Source organism: Lytechinus pictus, chromosome 17, assembly GCF_037042905.1.
Source record: "Lytechinus pictus isolate F3 Inbred chromosome 17, Lp3.0, whole genome shotgun sequence".
NCBI lineage: Eukaryota > Metazoa > Echinodermata > Echinoidea > Temnopleuroida > Toxopneustidae > Lytechinus > Lytechinus pictus.
In genome coordinates, this window is record NC_087261.1 from 21,941,763 (window position 1) to 21,969,567 (window position 27,805).

Below are 27,805 nucleotides of genomic sequence, written 5' to 3' on the forward strand. Positions count from 1 at the left end.
TTTTTTTTCAGAAACAAATTTGGTGGTCATTTTATTGCCACCTGTTCTAAAACTCAACTTTAGATTTTTACCATAGCTTTAATTTTTGTTTGAAGGCGCATAATTAGAGCTATGTAAAGGCACACGACTGGTATTAAATTTGAAATAATATCATCATAGTAAAAATGATTACTATTGCCAACGGTGATTGGACAAATTTTCAGATCGAGGCCACATAACACAGAGCAGTACAATAGATATCTACAATCGATTGTAAATATCATGTACATGGATTGCCACAAACTTGCAATCATAATCAATTTTATAAATAATTAGATATTTTTTTATGTCACTGGGCCTATGTCATACCTTTCTTTCAAAGAGATAGCATGTAAATCCTCAAGAAACAAAAAGTGATTAGATTACAGTTCAGTCTGCAAAATATGGCCTCCCAGAAGTCCAATAATCAACTAAGCCAAAGCAATCATTAGAACAGGCAAAGCATGTAGTTAAAGTTGCTTCAGACAACAAATCCACTCAATAAAAGCAGACTATTAATTTTTGCAATCCCAAGTGATTCGGCTTTTACCCACAATGCTTTACTTGTCCAAGAACTGATTGGTCCAAACATCTGCATCGTTCTAATCTATTCAAACTTTTTCCAGGGTACCGTAAAAACAATAAATTACCTCTATAGCTGACCTCTATAGCTGCTACATCAATGGGATATTTTACCCACAATGCTTTTCTTCTTCGGGGTCCGATTGGTTGGAACATTTGATTGGTCCAACATCTATTCAAACTTCTTCTCGCTAGGACGGTAGATGATGATTGCACAACATACAGAGAAGCTGAGACTCGCTGCTACTGTGAAATTAGTTAACACTGGAATGAGAGTTGAGAAAGAAAGAAAGAAAATTTTAAACATGTATTTATTTATTTATTTATTAACAATATTTCAACAGGATGCCCAATCAACATAAAAATTGCTCTCCCTTGGGGTCCTGCATATTAAAAAACAATCAAAATATATCTTATTATTACTTAAAGACAAAGGTAGATGGCATTAAGGCGCATTACGAACATTGAAAGAAGATTTAAAAAATCGCCTAAAACACAGATGTAGAGAAATATATATATACATGTAGATATTTCTCTACATCTGTGTTTAAGGCGAATTTTTTTGTCTTCTTTCGCTGTTCGTAATGCGCTTTAACGCCCTCTGCCTTCATCTTTACGTCTATATGTGTATTATGACGGAATAAATCCAGTCATAGACTTTGCCCTCTCGTAGGATGTAGGCATATATATATATATATATATATTGTTATATGTTTATAATGAAAGTATTGAATAAATGAAATGAATGAAATGAAAAAAAAAGGTAATATTAAATTAAATTGTATTATATTGGATTGCTCATTAGTAGGGGACACGAGAAATACATGTACTCCAGGAGTTGGGGAATATTGCACAAATCGACATGTCTCTTGTATTTCATGAAGGAAAGCCATACAATATCACTGTTATTATTACCGTATCTAAAATGACCATTGTTCATCAGACTGTGAAATAGGGTATGGTATTGCACGGCAGGCCTAGAAATATTCTATTGAAAATTATGGAAGTAGTAGCATTAAACACTGACATTATGAGAAAATCTTAAAATCAAGGTTAATTGTCCCCATATCATCCTAAATCTTGATCTGGTATGAACTTTGTGAAATCATGAAATCTAAGGATTCTAAGCTGAAGATCTCCAACACAGATTAAAACATGTCGGGCAGTGTATCATTATTGCTTGGAAAAAGACCAGACAATTTGCTGGAATATCATGTTCATTTTGCGAATTTCTCAGCAATAACATGTATGTAATTTCTTCCAGAATCCTTGGGCACATATTTTTTGTTCATACAAACAGACACTTGGGAGGTCATTTTATTGGATTCTGTACCAACTCATTTTGAAATCGTCATCACAACTCCATGTATATAAAGGTCGCATATAAGTGGCGTACCTGGGATTTTCCACAGGGGGGACAAAACCGTCCGCCAAACAATTTGACAAGCAAAAAAAAAAAAAAAAGGTCTTCAATCACAAATGAAGGATTTCGTACCAGAAAAAAAATTGACAAGCAAAAAAAAAAAAAAAGAGCTTCAAGCTCGTCAGGGGGGCAATAAAGGTCTTCAAGCTCATCAGGGGGGCAAAAAAGGTCTTTCAAGCTCGTCAGGGGGGCCAGGGATACGTACTTTGCATGGGTTGTGGCTCGTCAGGAGGGGCAGACTGCCCCCTCTGCCCCCCCCTCCCCCCCGTAGGTACGCTAGTGTCGCATATCATTATCATTATTATTCATGAATTTCCTTTGTGTAAATTACTCCAACATTGGTCCTCAATCATTATGTGTTTATACAATTAGTTAAACCTCATGCAATCGGTTAAAGTACAGAAAAAAAAACTCACCCAGGTAATCTGGTTTTGTCATGAGATTTGTTGCTATGCGACCTGAAACAAAAAATTAAACAAGTTTTAAAATACATCTCAAATACACAAAATAAATGCTCTCATATCACTCCCATCTTGAATTCACTGCATTGGCTCCCTATCGAAAATTGGATAATACTTTAAGGTTCTGGTGCTTGCTTTTCATAGCATTCATGGATCAGCACCACAATAGTCTTTCATTTATCAATTACTACAGACCAAGTAGGTCTTAACACTCATCCACCTCTGGCTACCTTGTTATTCCAAAAGTTTTTAAAAATCTGAGGGAAAGATCCTTTGCTTATGCATGCCCCAATTTGTGGAATAGCCTTCCTAAAGACATAAAAAAATGAACCCTGTCAGGACTTTTGAAAATTTTCTCAAAACTCCTTTAATTCTTAGCTCTCTATGCCCATTGAATACTCTACAGAGTGGATTTGGCGCTTTATAAGTCATGTTATTATTATTATCATTATTATTATTATTGTCATTATTATTATTATCATCATTATCATTATATTATTATTATTATTATCATTATTATTATTATCATTATTATTATCATCATTATCATTATTATTATTATTATTATCATTATTATCATTATTATTATTATTAAAATAGAAAGTCTAAAGGGGCCTAAGCTTTCGATCCTAGCAGAATCTTCGTCGGAGGCAAAATGACAAACATATAAAGTGGAACAACCATAATATAGACCACAGACAAGCTACAGCAACACTAGAAACAAGGAGACAAAAGGGGCATTAGTGAGTAGAGAAGACCAATCAGGTTAGTGAAGGGGATGAAAGAAAAGGAGTAGGCAGACACAAAGGGAAGTTAGTGTCAGTAAGGCCAGTAAAAGACCTCAAGCCAAGAGGGATTAAGATAATAAGGCAGGCAACATCAAACAGGATCTGGAACAAAACAGTGATAGAGGGTATGAGGAAGAGATGAATAACAAGAGAATTAGTGAGAGGTGGGTCAAACAGGTTACAAAGAAAGGCATAATAAACTGGTGCATAAGAGTGGGGAAAAAAAGGAAAAGAATGGGGAACAACTGATAATGTGCAAAAGACATATAAGTATATATGATAAAGCATTAACTCTTTAAATGCCGTTGGCAGCTATACGTGCCCTTAGCCCTCTAATGCCATTGGCACGTATACGTGCCCGGAGAACTTTTTTTTTTTAAACCAATTTTACAGCCAGAAAATCAACACCATATTTTCTGTTTTTTATGTTGTTATACTGGCCAGGAATTCACAATTCATTTTATTATATAAAAAATAGTGGTTTACATAGACATTTTTTGAGTAAAATTGTATTTTTGCATCATTATTTTCAAGAGTTGATTTCGGATATTGCTGCGATCTGAATCAAGATTTCCCCTATTGACACGTGTGATATAACGGTTGTGTGTAGCAATACACGTACTTCTATGGGCAGAGCAAAGGCGAATGTGCGAAGACATTCAGCTCGGAATTGACCAATGACCGAGCGGTACGATGTTCCTCACCCAACACTACTCGCCCATTCGCTATTGTTACATGAATATTCATGAGCTATCGATCGGGTCTTTTGCAGGCCAGTATGGTAGTATTCTTGTGTCAAGGCTTTTTTCTGCCTGCAAATGTGCACGGTTTGGGGGAGATTTTTTTTGTGGGGGGGGGGGTGCGGGGAAAGGTCTTATACATTGTTTTTAGCATTGTCACAAAATTGTTCTCGTTATAAATATATGATTAAAGAAGCCTGTCATTTCCAACTCTCGTCTGCGCACTGCAATCATCACACTCATTATTTATTTATTCATCTATTATTGTTATTAATATTATCATTATTAGTATTACTATTATCATAATCATTATTATCATTATTGTTATTGTTATTATAATTATTATTATCATTATTCTTCTCTTTCACCTTCTTCTTAGTATAAAAGGGATGGTCCGGACTGAAAGTATTTATAGTTTTATATACAAAGCAGAATTCACTGAAAGCAAAACACCGAAAATTTCATCAAAATCGGATAACAAATAACAAAGTTGTTGAATGTCAAAGTTTAGTAATATTTTGTGAAAACAGTCATGAATATTATATTTATATATTATGTCATAAAAATTATTGTAATCATATCAATTGCATTTCTCCTGCAGCCAAAACTCTCTCTTCATAAACTTAAGATCAGGTAAATAATGGTTCATGTTCGTTTGTGTTTTTATAGCCCATACCATTATAAAAAAGAATGATTGATATTGTTACGCTTATTAATATCATCTTCAAACTTCTCGCAAAAATATGAATCGTTCAATATTGTCGACATGATCTGATGTCACCTAAGGAAAATACGTTTGTCAACTATGCCAGTGCAAAAGTAAGCAAGATTTTTATTTTATTTCAATGATGACCTTTGTTTTATTGCTGGAAGAAGTATAATACTCAAGAAAGAAAGTATGCGTTTTGTTTTTAACTGTCAGGTTCAGATCTGCAGAAGGGGAAAGAGTGTGATGGAGAGGCGCTAGTGCCTACAAAAATGAAGCATGCACATTTGACAGTTTGTATCAACGTGGGAGTCACATTATATATATAAAGTATTCTCATGATGAAATCTGAAAGCTTCTACGACAAAAAAATGATTATTCATGTTCCTCCTTTGCTCCTTTTCGTCGCATACAGGGTTGTAAGCCGGTTTTCTAAATCTAACGACACCAAATTACGTACCAAGTTCGGTGGAAAAAACATCAAATTTACGGAAATAAACCTAAATATTATTTTGATCATTAGCAAAATGTATATTGTCAATGTGGCAAGGGCGAAATCAAAAGTATGATGTGTGTAAGGAAGGAAAAAAAAGAGAAAAAGGGAGTGAGCGAATCAAGCGAGTAAACGCACTTTTCATGATCTTTTATTTACAAAATTCTGTGAATGTCATGCACTTTCCGCAATGCGTTTTTTTCCATTCTTCCTCATTTGTTTTATTAGCGAGATATATTTTATATTAATCAATGTATCATTTCTTCCGATGATCCGCTTTCTTTTGTTTCTCCCTTTATGCCAGCAACAAGATGATGGGTAAATTCCCCTACACGCTGAGCTCTTATGTCAAATCTGATATCATATACTACTAAATGAAAAAAAATGGATCAAGCAAATTTGATAACAACACCAAATTACGTACCAAGTTTGGTGGAAAAATAAACATCAAATTTGCATCGGTTACGGAAAGAAACCTTAATATCATTTTGAGCATCAACAAAATATATGTTGTCAATGTGAAAAGGGTGAAATAAAAAAATATGATGGGTATAAGGAAGATTAAAAAAAAGAGAAAAATGTGAGTGAGCGAATCAAGCGAGTAAACGCACTTTTCATGATCTTTTATTAACAAAATTCTGTGAATGTCATGCATTTTCCGTAATGCGTTTTTTTAATTCTTCCTTATTTGTTTTATTAGCGAGAAATAATTTATATCAATCAATGCATAATTTCTTCCGATGTTCCGCTTTCCTTTGTTTCTCCCTTTTTGCCAGCAAAAAGATAATGGGTATATTGCTTCGTTATTTATGTTCCCTCTTTTATTTTTCAATTTCCTGTATTTTTGATTTGTCAATATATAGCCTATACATGTACATTTCTTCAATCTTCAATCTTATCTTTATCCTTTATTTCTAAATATGCAAAATAGGCTCCAGCTACAAGATAATTAAATTATTTTAAACTATTTGTTTTTTTTATGCTTTTGATAAGTGGAAGTAACGATGCCAGTGTTTGTGCTGGTGGTCGTGGTGGTGGAGGTGTACTGTTTTCCCCGTGATTTCTTGTTCTCATTCTCGACATTATCCATGCCATCTTTACCATCATCCCTATCATCATCATCATCATCATCATTTAGATTACAGGAAATTTGACGTATATTGTTGATGCTAAATGTCTTAAAGTCGAAACAAATATTTGAATAAAAATTATGTACTTTAATGGCAATAAGTCAATGGAAGGTGTTGGGGAAAGAGACAGAGGAATCTTAATCTTGATCTCAACGGAGAGAAAAGCTATTGTGCGTATCGGAACCTTTGAAAGTATTCAATTGTCAAATCAAAAGACGCACGCGTGGCCCGATTTCTATTAACATCCTGTGCTAAATTGCTCTCCTCGATAATAGGTCAGGAAGGAGTGCGGATTAGACATTCCTCATGAAAGGGAGTCTGGGCATCTATTGTTCATGACTTGGTGGCATGAACAATAAAAATGCAGTCGTTATCAGACAGGTGGCTACTTTGCTCGCTTGTGGAATGAATGAAGCCTAAAGTTTGAAAATAATTATTCAAAGACATAATATGCAATGGGGCCCTTTTCTTGTCTAAAATTGCCATTATATTTTCATATTTATATTGCATTATATTATCCACACGAAAAAGAATATCCGGCATGTATTGTCCATTCCTTGGCATGTACGAGATGCATAGTTGGCCCAGATTACAGTGTGTAAATTGTCAAAATACCAGTCTTATAATGACTGTAATCACAAAATTCTAATTGCGTAATTATTCATTATATTTATCTTAATTTTGGTTACCCTGGAAGCCGGGGGGGGGGGGAGTCTATTACTTCAAAACGGCTCAACATTAACATTTTTTAGAAAGTTTTAAAATGAGTGTTCACAAATATCAACGTTCATAATATTTTAAGCGATTCATTTGACCGACCAGGACACCCAGTTTTTGTACTGCTGTAAAAAGTAATTGTAGTTTCATAGTAGTAGTGGTAGTAGTAGTAGTAGTTTTGTTACTTTCATTATAATTATCGTTTATCATTAAAGCACAAAATCTATGCAAAGATATAAAAGTAAAATAAAAGTGAAAAAAAAACACGATATGAAAAAGAAAGGAGAGAGAGTCCAGAGATTACGAGAGATGGATATAGATGGAATGAGAGAGAGAGAGAGAGAGAGATGTGAGATCAGTTAGTTACGTAATAATGATAACGTATGAATATTATGCTAGAATTATGTTTTGTAATAAATACATTTAATTTTGTATTCAACCTTGGTCACCACAAAAAGGGCTAAAAATCAACATAAACATTTCCACCTGACCTCACATTACAGAACAAATAGGCCTATTTTCTTTTTGAAAATTTGTATTGAATTTTTAGTTTGCAACTGATCTGCATTTCCTCTTCTTGATTCACGAAAAATAAACATTTTTTCTTAGTTCTGTGTACTTTGCCAAGAACGCCCATATTATTTTGTGGGATTTTACACCCCAAACCTGTTAGTATTGAATCTGTCCGATCCCTCTTTATCTATATTTCAATATATCATCTTTAGTTTTCTATATTTTGTCTCCTTCTGACTGGCAATAACTTTGTTACAGTACGAAAGCCCGTATAGTATGTACGACGAATCGACCCTGACAAAATATGACTAAACTTTACACTGATTCATGCTTTAGAACGATAGTTGAGTGGGTCGCAAATGTTTTTTGCCGACACTGGATATAAATCGCCTACATTATCCAAAACAGTATATAGTTGTGTGTATCGCACACCACAAATCGTATCCAGGTTACGATTTTTCTAAAACATGTTTTTCATTACGACAATATTGACAAGAATTGAAATGACATAAAATTCACACTGCGCTAATAATTTTGTTTCCCCCATAGCGGTTGTTTCGGAATACCGCGCATTCTGAAAAATTACAGGGTCTTGTTTTGAAGACTACATGAATGTAAGGGTACGGTTGGCTGCACTGTAAAGATACATGGCTCTAATATTATTGTGTGTGTTTGCGTGGGGATCGCAGCTGTGCTGTGATTGGTCACTTGATCGACGACAATGCCCTTTTTTGGAAAGGGCGGTTTCAATTTCGTGTGTATAAACCCTCTCACATTTCAGAGGAAATAACTTGAATAGCAAAATAGTATTTCATTAAAGAGAGCATTATTTTTCATATTTCTGTTTGTTCAATTTCATCAATAGATACGTCATTTGAAAGGGTAAACATTGAACTTTCATTTTATCTTCTTAATTTGTTGGTATCTCTTCAATTACTCAGGTTATTTACTCTTTGAAATGTTCATGAAATCATAATTTTCTAGGTTTTACTTATTGAAAAAAACGATGTAAAATATTTCATCTTTTCTCAATTTTTCCGATTGCAAATATGAAAGGTCATAATATGATCATAAAGTCCATGAACCATGCATCATTTCTTATGTAGAAGGTTTCATTATACAACGTTCGGGTAAAGAATTATGACCGTTTTAAAATCGGTCTCTGCTTACGTTTCGGTCAATTTAGGATTCCCTCGAATATCCCTGGCACTAGAGGGGTATTGGGCATGGCATAGTAAGAGTTAAACAAACTAAGAGAAGAAGGTAAGTGTAAAGATGTATCTATGAGTGATATGTATATAAATATATCCAAAAAAGAAATGTAAATGAAAAAATATAAATATATATATATATATATATATATATATATATATATTTTTTTTTTTTGGCCTCCGACGAAGATTCTGCTAGGATCGAAAGCTTAGGCCCATTTTTGACTTTCTAATTTACTCCATTGGCTCTCTTTTATTAGATAAGCAGTTTTCAGCAGCTTCTTTTTGCCATCGAAAAAATATAAATACACATATGGTGTAACTGATATTGTAATCCGCTATATAGGTGTGACAGGAAAAAACATAAGACTTTATAGTAGGGGAAAAAAAAGAAAAAAAAACCTGTATATATGTGAAAAAGAGGAAGCAAATTGCCTAAAAAGGTAAAAGCAAATATAGAAGAGAGGGGGTGTATTATGAAGAAACCATAGTAAACATGTAAATAAGCAAATGTGGTAAATCTAAAAGAGGTGAGTGGAGAAAAAAAAATATATAATAATTATTATATCGCCTGAATAAGGAAGGAAAAATTGGAGCTGAGCTTGTATGAGATATGGGAGGAAAGTAGAGGAAGAAACTATAATGAAGAAACTATTCAAAAGAGCTGAGGGGGGAAAATATATGTATTTATAAATTGAAAGTGGATAGGAAAGAATAATCAGTCGTTCCCCTCTTGGATGTTCAGGCCATACATAAATAATGTGACTCCTTCAAAATGTAATGTATTTCTATTTTTCTTTAAAATCAATACTACATGAATAATAAACTTTAAAGAGGGAGGGTTTTTTATTTTGCCAACCAAAAGAAAGCGCTCATCTTTTACTAAGAAAGATGACGTGTCAGGTAAACTGTAACTTGACATTAATGTGGCCCTAGCTTTGTCCTTGGCCTTTGACTTTCAACCTTGCGTGTAATGTAACACTGCTTAAGAATTATTGCCATCTTTTTTATGGGGAATCAGACACCATTCGGATAGAAATCCCACAGTCAAACCACGATAGATAGAGATTGATGACTACTAGATGTTACATAATGCCACAGGAATAGGGGAGGTCAAGGTTACTAGCTAGTCTATCTTGGCTCCTAGCTGACCAGGCTACCTTTGGGGATGAAAACCCTAGCTTGTATCCGTACGGGCTGTGAAGGGGGAAACCCTGTTTCAGTCCCAGGTTTGGGTTGACTGCCCATTCCTTCTTAACTACTATTGTCACATGACATTATTTAATTATGGTTTATTATGTGGCAGTCAAGGGTCACTTTTCACCATTTTATGATGGTAACATCAGGCCCAAAGAATGATCTAAACAAAGAGGAAAAAAAGGCCTTGTGGTGCAGTCATTATCTGACCTTCCCTGGCCTGAACAATTTCTACCAGTTCCCAAAGTTTGCTTTCCCCCTAAAGACATCTCAATTAAAGGTATTTCCAATGATTTCTTACAAAGTATGGTGTTAGCAAATATCAATCCATCCCCAGTGAAAGCTTGTGTGCAATGCTGCTTAAAAGCCACCGCACACCATACGACTGTTCGCGATCCGATTTTGGGACAAATCGCATTTTGTTCATTTTCTAAAAAATGTGAATGGACCATATCATTTTATTTGAGGTTAAAATTAATTGAAAGAATACTAATATAAACATTTTGTAAGATTGTAACCCTTTATTTCGGAGTAAAGGCCAAATTAGTTTCAAATCGTAGCCAATCGTACGACTGCTATGATGTCATTACGACTAGATATTAAATTTGTTTTTATTCTAAGAAGGATGATAGCATAGTCACAGATTTGAACATAGGTATTTGTATGATGATTTCGAACATAGCACAGTAAGATATTCCAAGTCTCAATATTAGCATCAAATTCTACTACCTTTTATTCCATAATTGACTCGCAGACCGATCGCAATCGCCTTAATACATCCTTTTCACTTACCAGCTGACGTCAAACCAGATATAGACCACATGAGAAAACTAGCTGATCCCGAGTTCTTTGTACTATAGATGGTGTTCAATGCGAGTAATTTACTGCTTGCATTCAGAGGTAGATTCATGGACTGAAAAAAAAATGAAGGAAAATCCTAGGAATAACTCGGGATTACATATGTATACCAAAAATAAATAGAAATAAATTGGTTCCATGACATTTCCTCCGGCGACAATTGCTCCGCTGTAAATTCCACTCACTACAATGGCTAACTTCAACCCTGGATGTAAGACTATACCTTGAGCCCGTTGCATAAATCTTTTGCCATGAAAAAAACTCTGGCAAATAAACAAAATTATGCCATTGGAAATTACACATTAAAAAACTCTTGCAAAAATTTTCCAGAGTTTTTTATGGCAAGTTTTATGCAACGGGCCCCTTTTCTTATACCTAATCATAACCCTAACATAAAACCTTATTGCAACCCTCAACCCAACCCTATATCTTTAACGAAATATAGCCAGGAGCAATTGTCGCCGGACAAAATGTTGTGTCACCGATAGATTAAAGGTAAATTTTCAAATAATTTACGAAAAATCAACTGGCCTACTGGTTTGGAATGAACATACAAGCTAGTCACCTACAGTATATCGTAATAGTAACTGGATTTATGCACTTGTATGGAACAGGCTCGATTGCGCATCTGCGGCAAAAATTAATATGCCGTTACCATGGCAATGCAGTAGAGGATACGCTTGAAAACTGAATCTTGCACATCTGCACTCAAGGATAAGTTTATCTTATATTTGTGGCTGCCCACTATTAAAAGTGCATACTTGGCGGCTAGGTTACAACGCTCCATGCTATACCCACTTCAATTATTAAACGTAAAATATCATGGAGTCATGGGCTGTGTTCCAAACAGAGTTAAAGGTGAAAAAAAGTAGTTGCAGCAAACAAAATTATTCATCAGGTCTTCAAAATCAAGCTTAATGCTAGCATATAATCATAGATCTAGTTCTCGTACATTGAAAAAACTTAGCTTTGTGAAATCATGAAAACTGATAATTCTGATGATCACCAACACAAAAAGGCAGATGTGGGACAGTGTATTAACATTGTTTGGAAAAATACCCAACATATTTTTGGAATTCCATGCTTATTTTGCTAATTTATCAGCAATTATACAATTTTTCCAGAGCCATTTGGCACACATTTTTTATTCATATATATACAAATACTTGGGTGGTCATTCTTTGGGATTCTGTTTGAACTCATTTTGAGATTGTTACCTGAACTGGTATTTATCTTTAAGTGTGACTTAGAGTCATGCTTAAATACCAACACAAGTTATCTATATAAACTTTAATCCGGGGGGGGGGGGGTACTTCCCTTGACGAATGAATACCACCGTGACCATGGGGTCTCGAAAAGCACCCTTAACAAGCATTTTCCATGTTCTGAAAATGCACCCCTTAACAAGTATTGGCATGTGAAACCCTACCCTTAACAAGTATTGGAAACAAATGGTACCCTTGACAAGTATTCCCTTACTTTGACAACCTTACATAAACTCAAGCTTTCTTAGTAGCTGTCAGGTAAAAATATTTGTCTCTAACCTCTGATTATAAATAAAATATGAATTATCCAAGTTACTATTCAGAACATTGTGTCTTTCTTGATTGAGAACAATTAATGGCGCAGTCACATTTCCCCTGCGGCAGCTGTACGGTGAGTCAAAAACAGCCGTTTGAACATATTTTTGTACCAGCTACATATAGGTGGTTTGAATAAAAATGAATAAAATTGCTGTTTTTGACTCGCTGTAGGCAGCCATCTTAGGGGAAATGTGACTGCAGCATTAGCAACATTTTACAATCTGAGAAGAAAAATGAAATCAAATCATTGTTCAGAGAAAGCTCCAACATACAATTATAAAAGTATACTTACAAAGAAGAAAGCAATAATGGAAGCTGGAAGAGACCCTGATCCTATAATGGCTGTCACAAGAAAAAATCTAGAAAGCAACGTAATGGTTAAGGAACCATTTCAAGCCGTTTGATATAAACGATTGATGACTATTAAAAAAAAATAATTTGGCCAAAATTATATGTTAATTCATATTCAACGTGAGAGAATTTGAAAAAAAACAAAGTTATTAGTGTAGTAACACAAATTTTGATAGTGTAGTAGGTTTCACGGTACACCATGTGTCTTTCTTGGGCAAGTGTTGGTCCTGAAAAGGACCACCCAAACTTTACATTTCGATAAGTGTGTTCTTGTCCTCTTCAAGACATGACAAGAGCACACTTATTGAAACGTCGAGTTTGGGTGGTCCTTTTTAGGACCAACACTTGCCCAAGAAAGATACATGGTGTACCAAGAAACCTACTACACTATTCTCCTTTGCCATGGAAACCTTTCAGTTACAAATTTTAATGTTTACGTCACAAACGCACATTTATTAATCGGATAATATTCACTTGATTCAACAGCTTAAAAAAATGCAGCATTGGGCAAAGTTTTACATTGCAGTGAATGGGGCATATCCAGAGCTCTTTCATATTTTCCAAGGCTCTTAAAGCATTTTTGGAGGAAAAAATCACCCCGAGTTCCATGTAAAAAGCAGAGTGATATTGATGTTTAAAGGCCACCGCACACCTTACGACCCGACTGGTCTGCGACTGGCTTGCGACTGAGTGAGGGGAGATGAATCGCAAGGTAGTCATAAGCCTCGACACCGCACACCTTGCGATCCGATCTGCGACTCATGCATGCGCTTTTTGCTGTTTGCCACAGCAACTGAGAAAGTGTGCTTACTACTGCGTATGCACGTTGTTTATCATATACGCGTCGTGCAACTCTGCTTTCTGATTGGCTGGAAGTTGGATTGAGCTTGCGATCCAGTCATAAGGATTCGACATGTCAAATCCCTACGGTTTTCCTTGCGACTTGTTCCTTGCGACTTGTCTTGAGTGAGGGGAGATGAGGATTTGACATGTCAAATCCCTACGGTTTTCCTTGCGACTTGTCTCTGACCGGTCTGCGACGCTCAAGCTGACAAGAGCTGTGACGTCACATCTCCCCTCACTCAGTCTCAAGCCAGTCGCAGACCAGTCGGGTCGTAAGGTGTGCGGTGGCCTTTAAAGGTTCTGTGCCTCTAGGGTCTAAAAGGATACACAGCTGCAACCGGTAATATCCTGACATCCAAATCATTTGAATAATGAAGAAATACGAGAACCATCAGTAGAGCTGCAAAGAAGAGCAGAGAACATACAGTATTAAGAAAAGGTTCACATTTAAACATTGACTTGGAGTAAAGGTAAATAAGGTGAACCCCCCAAAAAGTATCTAAACTATGCAGGAGTGAGAGTTCATCTCTACAATGTGGGTCATGAAAGCTTGTCGGAGAATTGCATCTGATTCAATTGTTAAACAATTGGTTGTTTTTAACAGCAGTAAAAAAGTAAAACAAGAGTGTCGCTAAGGCGAGCACATAATACGCCTGTCTGTAACGCAGAAAATGGAGTTATTGGTCAAGCAAAAAAAGTGGAAGGTGGCGACTTCACCTTTGACCTTGTAACCTCAAAATCAATAGAATTCCTGGGATCTATGCTAGTATCATACACACCAAAGTATATGAGAAGCCTAGGTTAAGTCAAACTGAAGTTATCGCATTTACAAGGAAAAGTTAACGGACAGACGGACGGACGGACACCGAGCGTGATACCATAATAAATACGTCCCGTCTAGACGGGCGTATAAAAAAGAGCAATGGTAGAAAGAAGAGAGAAGAACTGATAAGAATTTTGGGCTCAGTCATCATCATCATTTATCTCAGTCAGCATTTCCCCTCTTACGATGAATCTTTTACCATGGTGACCGACACCCCTCCTTCCAATTCTTTCCCTCTTGATCATCCTCCTCGGTCCTCATTCAGACCATTCTTACTGCTTTCCTTCTTCACCATATCTTTCCATGTAATTGGTCTTCCCTCTCCTTTTAAAGGGATGGTCCGGGCTGAAAATATTTATAACGTAATAAATAAAGTAGAATTCACTGAGCAAAATGCCGAAAATTTCATCAAAATCGTATAACAAAGTTATTGAATTTTAAAGTTTAGCAATATTTTGTGAAAACAGTCATCATGAATATTCATTAGGTGGGCTGATGATGTCACATCCCCACTTGTTATTTTATTTTTTATTATATGAAATTAGGTTTATTCAATTTTTTTTCCTCCAAGAACTAGAAAAATTGGATTGGCAACTGATTTAGTGCATTAGATATTTATTGCTGCAACTTATTTCATTATAAGGGAGACATATTATTCACACAAGTATGAAATAATGAAAATATTGTGATTTTATGTAATAACATAAGAAAACGGAAAGTGGGGATGTGACATCATCAGCCCGCCTAATGAATATTCATGACGACTGTTTTCACAAAATATTGTTAAACTTTAAACTTCAATAACTTTATTTGTTATCCGATTTGATGAAATTTGCGGCATTTTGCTCAGTGAATTCTACTCTATGTATTAAGATATAAATATTTTCAGCCCGGACCATACCTTTAAGCCACCCACTTCCAGATCCCATCCCTTTTCAGAGGTAAAACTATATTTTTTAATGCAATCTTTTGTTTTTAATGAGTCAGAATGCAGAGTCAAGTATTGTTAAACGTCCTCCATGGATAGAGGGTTCCAAAATAAGAGTCAAGGGCAGCACCACCTAAGTGTGGAAGCATCGTGATCTGATAGACAAGACCTTGGCCTTTCAATTAGAGGATCATGGGTTTGACTCACAGCTGTGGAATTACCCTCCTTGAGTGGGAAATTAACCCACACTATGATGCACTCAACCAGGAGGGTGTTTCATAAAGCTATTTATAAGTAACAAGCGACTTTACAAACAACTAGTTAACCTTTCTAAGGGCCTACATCAATACCATTGAAAAGTTGGTATCATTTACCATAAGACAGGATAACCAGTAGTTTGTAAAGTCGCTCGTAACTTACGAACAACTTTATGAAACACCCACCGGGTTCGTATGTTGGTGAACCTTTCTTATGCTCTAAATAATCACCAATGAACGTTTAATGGTCAATATCATTTACCACAAGATAGAAATGAAGTTCTCAACCTCGCACCCAAATCCAACTACAATCTCAGTTACCCCCTCCCGGAGCCCTATGCATTTAAAATAGAAAATACACTCACCTTGTATTTCAAGAGCAATGTATTCTGCATAAACCAGGAAGGGAAAATTATTGGTGAAGTAATACAGCAAGCCAACCATGTATCTGAAAACAATTTAAATAAAAAAGGCATGATTATTCAAAACGCTCAGCGCAAGCGGGCGACGTACACTTTGATTTTTACGTGACGTCATCCAGCCACAGTCACAAGCCAATATATCATTACCTACGTGATGAAGTCACAAAAAAACTCTTTTTGCATTTCAGCATTTTTAATACCATATTTTGGTAGAGTACCTCCACAACCCATTGGAGGGAATCGGTCCATCGGTAATGAATACATAATTAGCCCCATTGAAGTCTATGTATTATTGGCCTGGTTTCTGAAATTTTCTTACTGATTATACGCACAGGTAGGCATATTGTGATTACTTCTTGCTTTTCCGTCAAAATCTTACGTAATAGCATTCAAAATTCCCGCTTTCACTAGTGTTTGTCGAATCTATCAAAACGTGCACAAACTTAAAGTCAATTGATTTCAGGGTTTCAGAGCACCGCATGAATATGCATGAAATTGCCAAATCTCAATAACTTTTGAGCGATCCCATCACAAGCCAAGCCCATTTCGTGTTAACTTGACCAGATATCATTATCGCTATCGATACATCTGGACACCTCCCACAAGAATTATTTTGGCGACGATGTGGTCCTGACGTGATCTGCGCGATGAACCAATCGGTGGTCTCTGAATCACTGTGCGGAGCTAAGCTATCCTTTGAACGCAGTCAATGGGCAATTCACCACTGTGCATGTGCATTCACGTATCAGAAAATAATTTCAATGCACTTAAGTTAGAACTTTACAACATACTTCCAAAGCCATTTTTTGTATACATATACACAAACACTTGGGTGGTCATTTTATTGGATTCTGTTCGAACGTCGCTGTAACTGCAGTCAAGATTCTTCCCGCTATGCCAGCTAGAAGCGCTGATACTGGATGGGGTTTTCTAGCGATCATAAGCCAATTCTTCAACTAGTCTAGGCTTTCAGAACCTTTACTGACTATAAAATAAACTGATGTCTATGGACAATTACACGCACTCGATTTTGCTTGAAAATTTGACGAATAAAGCCATATTTTGTTAGGATATGTATTTCTCCTACATAATGTTCTATAAAGACTATATAAGGGCTAGATATATTATTTTGACACTTTTCCATATTTTTTTTTTCTATTTCGGGTGGCTGTCGCAAAAGGCACTCTTCCCAGTTTGAGAAAAGAAATCAAGCAGTCAAAGGTAAGAATAAATTCAATTAGATGGACTCTAACTATTTAAAGTTATGCCATAAATTTGATTGGTATCAGAAACTATCACATTTTACTTATTTTAAGGCTCCACATCAACTTCTTTTGTGGTGGTTCGGGCCACCAAAACCTTTATAAAATACTTTTGGTGGCCCGAAAAATATAGAGAAAAACATTAAAAATGAATAAAACAAACTTCTAATATATTAATTCTCCAGCCATGACCACTAAGTTACTTTCACTTTGTACATCTTGTATGTAAACCTTGTTTGCTGCCATTATATTTAGCAAATTGATTTGTGGTAAAATACAAATTGTTCAATCATTGTATATGAAATTATTGAAAGAGAATAAATTAATTGTATTGTTCCCATGTTGTGTGGACTTTTTTTCTTTGATCTACATACATACACACAATCATAATGGTAAAGCAAATAAATTATGTATGACAAACTCTGATATAAACAATATTTTTTCCTTTCTTCCTCTTTGAATCCCAAAACCTAAAGCATACAGGCCCTAAATCCAGTTTATTTTTGTTTTCTCTCTTGCATCATATTACAGCAGGAGAAAATCACAGAAAAATATGCTGCAAAATTAGAACAGTGCATAGAAGGGGGAAACAAACAAAAATAACTTTAAAAAAAATACAATACGAAGAGAAAACAAAAATAAAGAAAGAAGTGAAATAAAACAAGAGAAACAGGAGATAAAAAAAATAAGAACATCCTTCAAAAACGTTGAAGACCAACTAGAAAAGATACAACAACGAGCGACAAGACTACTTCCCAACATTCATAATTTAGATTACCCTGAAAGGTTGAGAATTTCGGGACTCCTTACTCTTTCATGCAGAAGGCAAAGAGCAGAATTAATCCAAATCTTCAAAATCACAAGATGTATTGATCGGATAGATCTGAGTAGCCTGTTCCATTTTTATGGTAATAAAAGGACGAGTAGTCATAGTATAGTATGAAATTTAGGAAATACAGATATAGATTACAGACATGGCAATATGCTTTTACAGCTAGAAGCATTAATAACTGGAATGCTTTGCCTGAAGAAGCAGTTTCTGCTACTAGTGTAAATGCATTTAAATCTGCAATCGAGAGGCACTGGAAATCCCATCCACTAAAATATTCACCATACCAGAGACAACCCTACGTGACAAGGGACAAATAAGCTTCAAGCTTTATGTCTCTACATCCAAGTAAATTCAAGTAAGTAAGGAACAAATTAAAAAGAAAAAAAAGAGAAGAAAGATTGAGAGAAAATAAACAAAAGAACATGAAAGAAAAATGAATAAAACAAAATGAAAATAAAGAGGAAAGGGGAAAAAATTAAGAAGCCATTACAAATATTTTTTTAAACAGCTGTGGCAACAGCGACCGATCGCATGCGATGTTTTGAAATCGGCCGTGAATAATACGTGTGAGGAAAAAGATACTGGCCCAAAATCACCAATTTTGAGGATAACCGGAGGATGGACACGGAGTGAAATACGGGTGTAAAGTAAGATATTAAGTCATTCATATCCCTCTTTATATTTGTTTTCTTTAATTTTTACGATAACCATGATTGCCATCCCACCTTTTATGACTCGGAATATCCGATCAAATTTGCATTTTGGTCACGTTAATTTTCAAAAATTTTATTCATTAAAGACAAAAATTGAAGAGCCCCGACGGGGGGATTTTGCATTGCAAGTCCCCTAATGGTGGCTGCACGCTAGCGAGCCGTCTGTGTACGAGGAGAAATTAAAAAAAAAAAAAAAGTTAAAAAAACGCCTCGAAACAGACGGCTGCCAGCTGTCTACGCCTGAGGTATCGTGACCTCAGATTCTAAACATAAATTAACTAGCAGTTTGGCGCATTTTTATACTATAGTTGCCTTTTCCCTCGGTACGTAGTCGTAGGACTCTATACATCACAATGCCAGGCGTTAGGGGAGTGACCATACGTACAGTATATTACTTTCACTCCCCAGACGCCTCCAGGGGCCTGTTGCATGAAAGGGTCTTCGTAGAACCATTCTACGTAAGAACGAGATATCGCTCAACTGTTTCACAAAGCCGATTTGGGCGATACGAAGAATGGTCCTTGGAAAGACACCTCCAGACATGTCCTACGTAGGCATGATCTTCTTTGCACACCGCCCGCCACCGTCGGCATTGAGAGAAAATGCGTTTACGGTAAGCCACACTGAAATATCACCTTTAAGCAATTTTTGGGGGTTGCACACTAATGCATTTAATCTTGGATGGCGCCAAGTTATTTTTAATATGGGGGCTAGTTGTCATCAATTTCAGGTCGTCTTTTTGCACGGCAAGACGACCAAAAACATGTCATTTTAACTTCTCCGGGCATTATGTCCGGGTAATGTAGGCCCAAATATATTTTTTTAATATGTTTTCTTTTATTATCCGTCCTATCCCCACACCATTTCCATTAATTTTTATTTGAAATATCGAAATGGGCGGCACTATCTCTCTGACCCCTCATGCTTTAATAGATAATTAAACAACATGAAAACAAATTTCTTTAAAAGAAATGATGTAAGGTAAAAAACGTGTTTATAATTATAACCTTCAGCTAAAACAAAACACGATACAAAACTAAAATGTTAAACATGGTAAATTATTCATTTATTTTTATTTCATTTTCATTAAAGGCCTAATTATTTTTTGCTGAGATTGATTTTAATCAATGAATTAAATTAATTGTCGGATTTGGGCTAACTAATTGAGATGTGAAACAGTGAAACAAAACAAAAAAGAGTGCATTAACAAAATAGCTAATTGAATTTAAGATACAGATTTGGCCTATAGCTTACGAATCTATCACAATTATTACAAATGAAGATAAGCTAGTTCTTTAAAAAGATTATGGAAAGTCCATACGGAGAGGCGCATTTTATAGGGTGGCCCCTTTCGGCCCCTATGTAATGTTATAAAGCAATAATGTAGTCTCTACTCCTCAACTTTGAAATGTTGAACATATATATGTTTTATATTCTTAAACTATATTCTTATATAAGCTTCCATAAATTAAGTGATCAACTTGAAAGATGACCAACGTTTATGATCATTGTAATATTTAGGCATTATTTCTGTAAATAGTATTTTTTCCATTGCGGATTGCACACCTTTTTCTATGTTTTAATTGTTATTTTAAAGCACTACTTTATCCACTTGGACATGTTTGCAGCAATTTTCATAGTTTCCTTGTCTTCGGTTACTCATCATGCAACTGAGGTATGTTTATACTCTAAACACTCACATTTGTATTTCTTGCGTTATATCTGACAAATAAAATAAATAAATTAGATTTTTCACAGGCAGCCTCTCATATTTTCCTTTTTAGTCTCATACAATCAGACACTGTTGATTTTGTTTACTCCATTCAAACCCTATTTTTACCTCAACAGATAACATATTAACGCATAATTTGCAAAATCATCATTATGTATATAAATGCATAAAAAAATCAGTATATTGAACTAATAAAATGTCGAAATTACTTAGTTAAATCAATTTTTATGTCGGACAAGGGTCTCTTTCGTCGAAATATCAATAAAAGGTGTCTCTAAAAGGACACTGTGTTCTAAATAGGGGAAATAATGAAAATTTCGATTTTATCCAGTTATGTTTGTGAATCTTGAAAGTTTTTTCTCTTTTTACCTCATAAAGTACGCTCCATACATCAATTCTACAATCAGTAATAAATAAAACATTATTTGATCCCCTTTTATTGAAATATATGATTTTATGAAAAGTCGTCATTCCGAAATAAAAGGTTCAGGTGACGATGAAGACTAAATATTTTCCCGATACTATCGATATCTAGACAGCTGGCAGCCGTCTGTTTCGAGGAGTTTTTTAACCTTTTTTTTTTTTTTTTTTTCTCCTCATACACAGACGGCTCGCTAGCGTGCAGCCACCATTAGGGGACTTGCAATGCAAAATCCCCCCGTCGGGGCTCTTCAATTTTTGTCTTTAATAAATAAAATTTTTGAAAATTAACGCGACCAAAATGCAAATTAATATTCCCTCTTGGCATTACTTGCCAAAAAACGGAGAAAAATCAAGTTCAAAGGAACAAAAACAGTGACTTACCTCGGCTGTCGCGCAAATTCACTTCCCCGTTTTATCCGATCTTAAGTACATAAACATATGGCCATTGAGTCCCCTGTACAGATCGCGCTAGAACTTCGGTCTCTGTATTTGGTGAGTGAAGCCAACGGAGTTCAGCTAAACAACCAACATAACAGAGACCGAAGCTTTTGGTCTAATCGATATCAAACGATGTCGCGGACTTGAAAGACAAAATTGCCTTCGTGAAACGGAAAGCGCTGATTTGTCGCCAATCTTCCTATCTCGGAAGAATGGTCCTAGGACGTTCCTACGTATTGCTCATCTCGTCATGCAACAGGCCCCAGGCTACCCATGGGTGCGTGGCTAGTGACACGGACGAGTCATGAGCTCCGGCCCGCTTTGCGGGCCGGAGCTCCCTGGGTTACCGAATCAGGGACAACTCGGACCACGGGACATCTCGGACCGTGGGCCGAGTTGTCCCACCCGTTTCGTGATTTTTTTCCCACAAACTTGCGTCTAGTTTTCCGTCAATTCGGAATTTCTTGTAATGATTTTCTAGAGATATGGTCTGTTGGTAATGTTCTTCACTTTCTATTACTTTTTTTTCGCTGAAGTTAAAAAAAAAGTGTAATTTTAGGCGTTTTTCGACAGCTTGCGATTCCCATAGGTGCGCGTGTATTAACTGTGTTGGTGCTCGGCTCGGCCCCGCTCATCAACAACTGACTTGATTTTGTGATCATTTCTCCTCAAGTTACCACTTTTATCGCAGAAGATGGACTTTCTTGTATTCCATTCACTCTATTTATTCATCACAAGGATAAAATTCGGTGTATATGCACGATTCTGTTAAAGTTTTTCACCTTTTCTCTCTGGTCCGAGTGGTCGTAAGAAGCGAACAACCGATGAACGGTCCGCTGCTCTTCATCGCAATTCTACGTAGCTCGGCCGCCGAAACTGGCGGGGTGGGATTCAGCCCGAATCCCCAATGGAAGTGGGCGTGCACAGTCGAAGAGCTGAGCTTGACTGAGTGAGAGAGAGTGAGTGAACTCGAGCTAGGCTCTGCTTTTTTTTTGTAAATATATATGTATTTTTTTATTTTGTCTATATTGATTTTCCCTGGTGTAGAGCTTTAAGATTGTAATAATTTAATATGCTTCAATTTCTTTGACTGAGTGTGACTGTGGTGTGGATGTTTGAGTCGCACAAAAAATACTTTTACGTGGGTGGGGGCTCGGGGCGATTTCACTCCTGCCCCCAAAATGTGAAAAAATATTTGCGGTGTAGATGTGTGGGCATGCTAGGCTGAGGGTATAGCCATAAATAAAAAATGTTTTATTTGGGGGCTTAATTTTGAATTAAATTATTTTTTACAGGATTTAACAAATAAAATGATGTAATTCATTGTGCCCCTTTCCATTCCTTGTTTTTCCCTGATTTACTTTCTTTAATTTTATTTCTTGGTCTTAAGGGTGGATGTCAGGCTGCCGGGGTGGAATTCAGCCGGAATTGCCAATGGAAGTGGACATACTTGCACAGTAATTAGCCTGGAGACTCAAGCCTTGCCCTGCAGTTGTGAATATTTTTTCAATCAAGTTTTAAATACTCAGTTGGCTGGTTCAATAAGGGCCACTCAGTCTTATTCCCATTTGAAATATAATCAGGGGCGGATCCAAAATTTCCCTACATGGCCGGGGGGGGGGGATTTTGTATAGGAATTTTTTGACAAAAGGTCTTCACTACCAAATCACAGTAATTTTTTCCCCAGGAAAAATTTGACAAGCAAAGAAAAAAAGGTTTTCAGTTGCCTTTTGAGAACCTCTAAACGGGGGGGGGGGGGGGCGGATGTGCCCCCCCCCCCCGAATCGCCACTGGAACTAATGTCCATTTCATTCAGTTTTTCTTTTTTACAGGAGGAAAGAATAGAGTAAGAAGTTTGGTGTTTTGTATTTTTACCAATTATTGTTTATTCAATATGAAATGTATTTAATATAGTTTTGTTCCAAAAAGCATCACTTAATTAACTTATTTAAATTTGAAATGTAAACATGAATAAAAATTGTGAACTTTGAATGAATATATTCTGTAAATTGTAATATTTTTAAATCATATTTTATCTCCATTCTTATCATTGTCTCCTTTTCTCTTTATGTTCATCACTCTCATTTCAATTAAATATATATTCTGTTACTGGTTTAAAAAAAAAGACAACAATATAAACACTGATACATTGATCAATAGAAAAAAACAAAGAAAAAGAGGGGAAATACAAAGAAATGACAGGTACATGGAGGGGGGGGGGTAACAACAAATCATGCTTGTCTGGGTTTTAAAAACAGGAGAAGGGTGGTCAATACAATATTGCAATTAGCAGATTATGAAGAGGGTTTTGTTTTTATCAAATAATTTTTGCAGTTCCTTATGAAACTTTGGAGTGATGTTGTTTTTGTTTTTCTTTAATAGAATATCACCCATTCTAGAAAACTGAACTCTGTATCTAACACTAAGTTACCCTAGTGTTGTTTTCCAATCTACATTTTCTAGTTCCTGGTATCATAATTATGGATGTAATCATTTAAGGTGTACCAGTTAGAAAAGTACTATTCATACAATGATACAATACTATGTTCATTGACCCTAAATGATATTTGACCTTGATCATGTGACATTTCAATGATACTTGATTACCCCTATGTCCAAGTTTTATGAACCAGATAAATACACTTTCAAAGTTATGATGGTTATTCAACAAATACCCCCACATGGCCAAAGTTCATTGACCTTGAATGACCTTTGACCTTGGTCATGTGACCTGAAACTCGCTGCAGGATATTCAGTGATACTTGATTAATCGTATGTCCAAGTTTTATGAACTATGTCCAAATACTTTCTAAGTTATGCTGTCATTTCAGAAACTTAACCTTCGGTTAAGATTTGATGTTGACGCTGCCGTCGGAAAAGCGGCGCCTATAGTCTCACTCTGCTATCCAGGTGAGACAAAAATCATTATACAGTGATGGAAAAAAAAGTAATAAAATAAATTTAATCAAAAAGAAAACCACATGCTATGTAAAAGAAATTAAATTCAAAATCATAAATTCGTCATTTTTATTGAATGAAGAATTTAATTTATTGATAATTGGAAAAAAGATGAACCCTATTTTCTTTCAATGGAACCCAAATAGTTGTAGGGCCTAGTATGATTTTTCATCACATAACATGATTCAGAACAAAAATCAAGCCATATGTGAAGTTTTGGGTTTAATATCATGTGGGACGGAATCTACATGACGGCATTCGTCGGACGGATTTTTCTTCTTAAATCTATCTATCTCTGCTCATCCTCATCTCTTTCATTACCTTCATCCCTCTCATCAGAGGGATGGAGGTAATTAGGCGGATGGGAGGAGATTGACATGAAAGGGATGAAGATGATGGGAGGATCGAGGGGTGGAGATAATGAGATGGTGGGAGGAATTGAGATGATGAGAGGGATGGATATAATAAAGGGAATGGAGATGATGGGAAGAGGGATGGAGGTAATGAGGCAGATGGGAGGAGATTGACATGAGAGGGATGAAGATGATGGGAGGATCGAGGGTTGGAGATAATGAGATGGTGGGAGGAATTGAGATGATGAGAGGGATGGATATAATAAAGGGAATGGAGATGAGTGGAAGAGGGATGGAGGTAATGGGGTAGATGGGAGGAGATTGACATGAGAGGAGGGATGAAGATGATGGGAGGATCGAGGGGTGGAGATGATGAGATGGTGGGAGGAATGGAGATGATGGGAGAGAATGAGGCGAATGGGAAGAGCATCCCTTTCAAGAAAATAAATCAGGGAGGAACAAGGAATGGAAATGAATTGAATCATTTTTAATCCTTTAAAATAAAAATAATAATTAAAAATTAGGCCCAGAAACAGAAAATTGATTGAAAAAAAACCCCATATTATTCACAACTACAGGGCCAGGCTAGTCTCCCAGCTCAGGCTGTGCACATATGTCCACTTCCACCATTGGTGTTTCCGGCTGAATTCCACCCCCAAAACAGTCGTGTGGCTTACTCAAGTAAGCCACACCACTTGAGTAAGCCACACCACAAAAAGGCACAGAACTAAACTTAAGTTCTACACCAGGGAAAATGAATTAAAAAAAAAAGAGGGAGCAATTGAAGCGGGCAAGCTTGTAATGGGGGCGCCTTGTTTCCCTTACTCAAGTAACAGAAAATTGATTGAAAATAAAAACATAATATTCATAACAGCAGGACCAGGCTAGTCGAAGGCTGTGCACGTATGTCAATTTCCATTGGGGTTTCCGGCCGAATTCCACCCTGGCAGCCTGACGTCCACCCTTAAGACCAAAAAATGAAAATAAAGAAAGTATATCAGGAAAAAACAAGGAATGGAAAGGGGCACAATGAATTAAATCATTCTATTTTAAATCTTGTAAAACTTAAAAATAATTAATATAAATTGGGGTGGGGGGTTGAGTATCAAAAAAAATTTAGGGGGTTTGAACGCCTGTAACCACCCCCTGCGTACGCCACTAAATTGAAGCATATTATTGCAACTTAAAACTCAGCTCTCTACACCAGGGAAACTCAATATATGAAAAATAAAAAGAAAATTTATATACAAAATAAATAGGCCTAAAAATAATTAGTTTAATTAAAAATTAAGCCTCCAAATGAAATATTTTTTATTTAATTGATATTTTTTCACATTTTGGGGGCAGGAGTGAAATTGCCCCGAGCCCCCACCCACGTAAAAGTATTTTTTGTGCGACTCAAACATCCACACCACAGTCACACTCAGTCAAAGAAATTGAAGCATATTAAAATATTACAATCTTAAAGCTCTACACCAGGGAAAATCAATATAGACAAACAAAAAAATACAAATATATATTAACAAAAAAAAGCAGAGCCTATAGGTACGTCCCGACCCCTTTCTTCAAGCTGTAGTTCACTCTCTCTCACTCAGTCAAGCTCAGCTCTTTGACTGTGCACGCCCACTTCCATTGAAGATTCGGGCTGAATCCCACCCCGCCAGTTTCGGCGGCCGAGCTACGTAGAATTGCGATGAAGAGCAGCGGACCGTTCATCGGTTGTTCGCTTCTTACGACCACTCGGACCAGAGAGAAAAGGTGAAAAACTTAAACAGAATCGTGCAAATACACCGAATTTTATCCTTGTGATGAAAAAATGGAGTGAATGGAATACAAGAATGTCCATCTTCTGCGATAAAAGTGGTAACTTGAGGAGAAATGATCACAAAATCAAGTCAGTTGTTGAGCGGGGCCGAGCCGAGCACCAGCACAGTTAATACACGCGCGCCTATGGGAATCGCAAGCTGTCGAAAAACGCCTAAAATTACACTTTTTTTTTAACTTCAGCGAAAAAAAAGTAATAGAAAGTGAAGAACATTACCAACAGACCATATCTCTAGAAAATCTTTACAAGAAATTTCGAATTGACGGAAAAATAGACGCAAATTTGTGAAAAAAAAATCACGAAATGGGTGGGACAACTCGGCCCACGGTCCGAGATGTCCCGTGGTCCGAGTTGTCCCGACCCCGGGTTACCGATCCGCTAGCAGGCAGCCGCGGTCGGCAGTCGCTGGACTCCTGGAGCTGGAATACTTACACAACAGTTTCCATCAAGAAACCTTTTAGACTGAGTCCTCTGACGCTTCCTGTTTTGACAATGTTCCGCATCTGTGGTATTTTGACGAACAAATTAGGTGCGATGCACAGAAAATTGAGGATGTTTAAAATAACATCGTCGTTAGCAGACAGACGTTGACCCATGGTGGCTGACATCTTTGTTATCCCACAATGCATCCCGGTCCCACGTACCTCGATATCATCATCATCGCATCGACCCCCCCCCCCCCAAGAATGCATGAAGAGCGACCACAGCCTACAAGCCAGACGCACTCCGCCTACAAACTTGTTAAAACGTGATGGATATAGACTTTATATAATATTCTAAATATCCCATGATTTCCAGATTGAAGGGTGAAAAAAAAATCAAAGAAATAGGCCTATGGGTTTACACCATGATTGCTCATGCATTGTGCACTCACTCTGTCACTCAACACAGTAAATAAAAAATAGCACGCTGTTTAAGCCTGTCACTCTATACAACCAGTTGTTTAAACATTTTTGTATTTGTTTGAATTTTTTTTTTAAGTTTAAACAGTTGTTTAAAAGTTTAAGCAGTTGTTAAAAAAATGTAAACAAAAGTTGTTAGAGTGACGGGCTTAAACAACGTGCTTAAAATTTTAAACAGCGTTTTTACACTCAGTAAATATAGATGAAATGCATTATAATGGGGTGTAGTCGAAATGCACTTTTTCAAGTCCACCCAAGAAATATATTGATTTGAATCAATAAGGAAAAATCAGACAAGCATAATACTGAAAATTTCATCAAAA

At 36.3% G+C, this 27,805-nt stretch overlaps 1 protein-coding gene across 2 annotated transcripts; it reads right to left on the minus strand.

The window, feature by feature from the left end:
- On the minus strand, positions 1-27,204 carry LOC129280617 (solute carrier family 66 member 3-like). Of its 2 annotated transcripts, none has more exons than XM_064111982.1 (7): positions 27,013-27,204; positions 15,988-16,070; positions 13,942-14,014; positions 12,713-12,779; positions 10,772-10,892; positions 2,440-2,481; positions 1-864 (listed from the first exon to the last, which is right to left on the minus strand). In XM_064111982.1, exons 1-7 carry the CDS (start codon positions 27,186-27,188, stop codon positions 773-775), a joined length of 654 nt encoding a protein of 217 aa, XP_063968052.1. In that variant the 5' UTR covers positions 27,189-27,204; the 3' UTR covers positions 1-772. The 2 variants fall into 2 exon arrangements, with proteins under 2 accessions (XP_063968052.1, XP_063968053.1); XM_064111983.1 differs by lacking the exon at positions 27,013-27,204 and adding an exon at positions 22,227-22,386.
- Between the last annotated feature and the right edge of the window lie 601 nt (positions 27,205-27,805).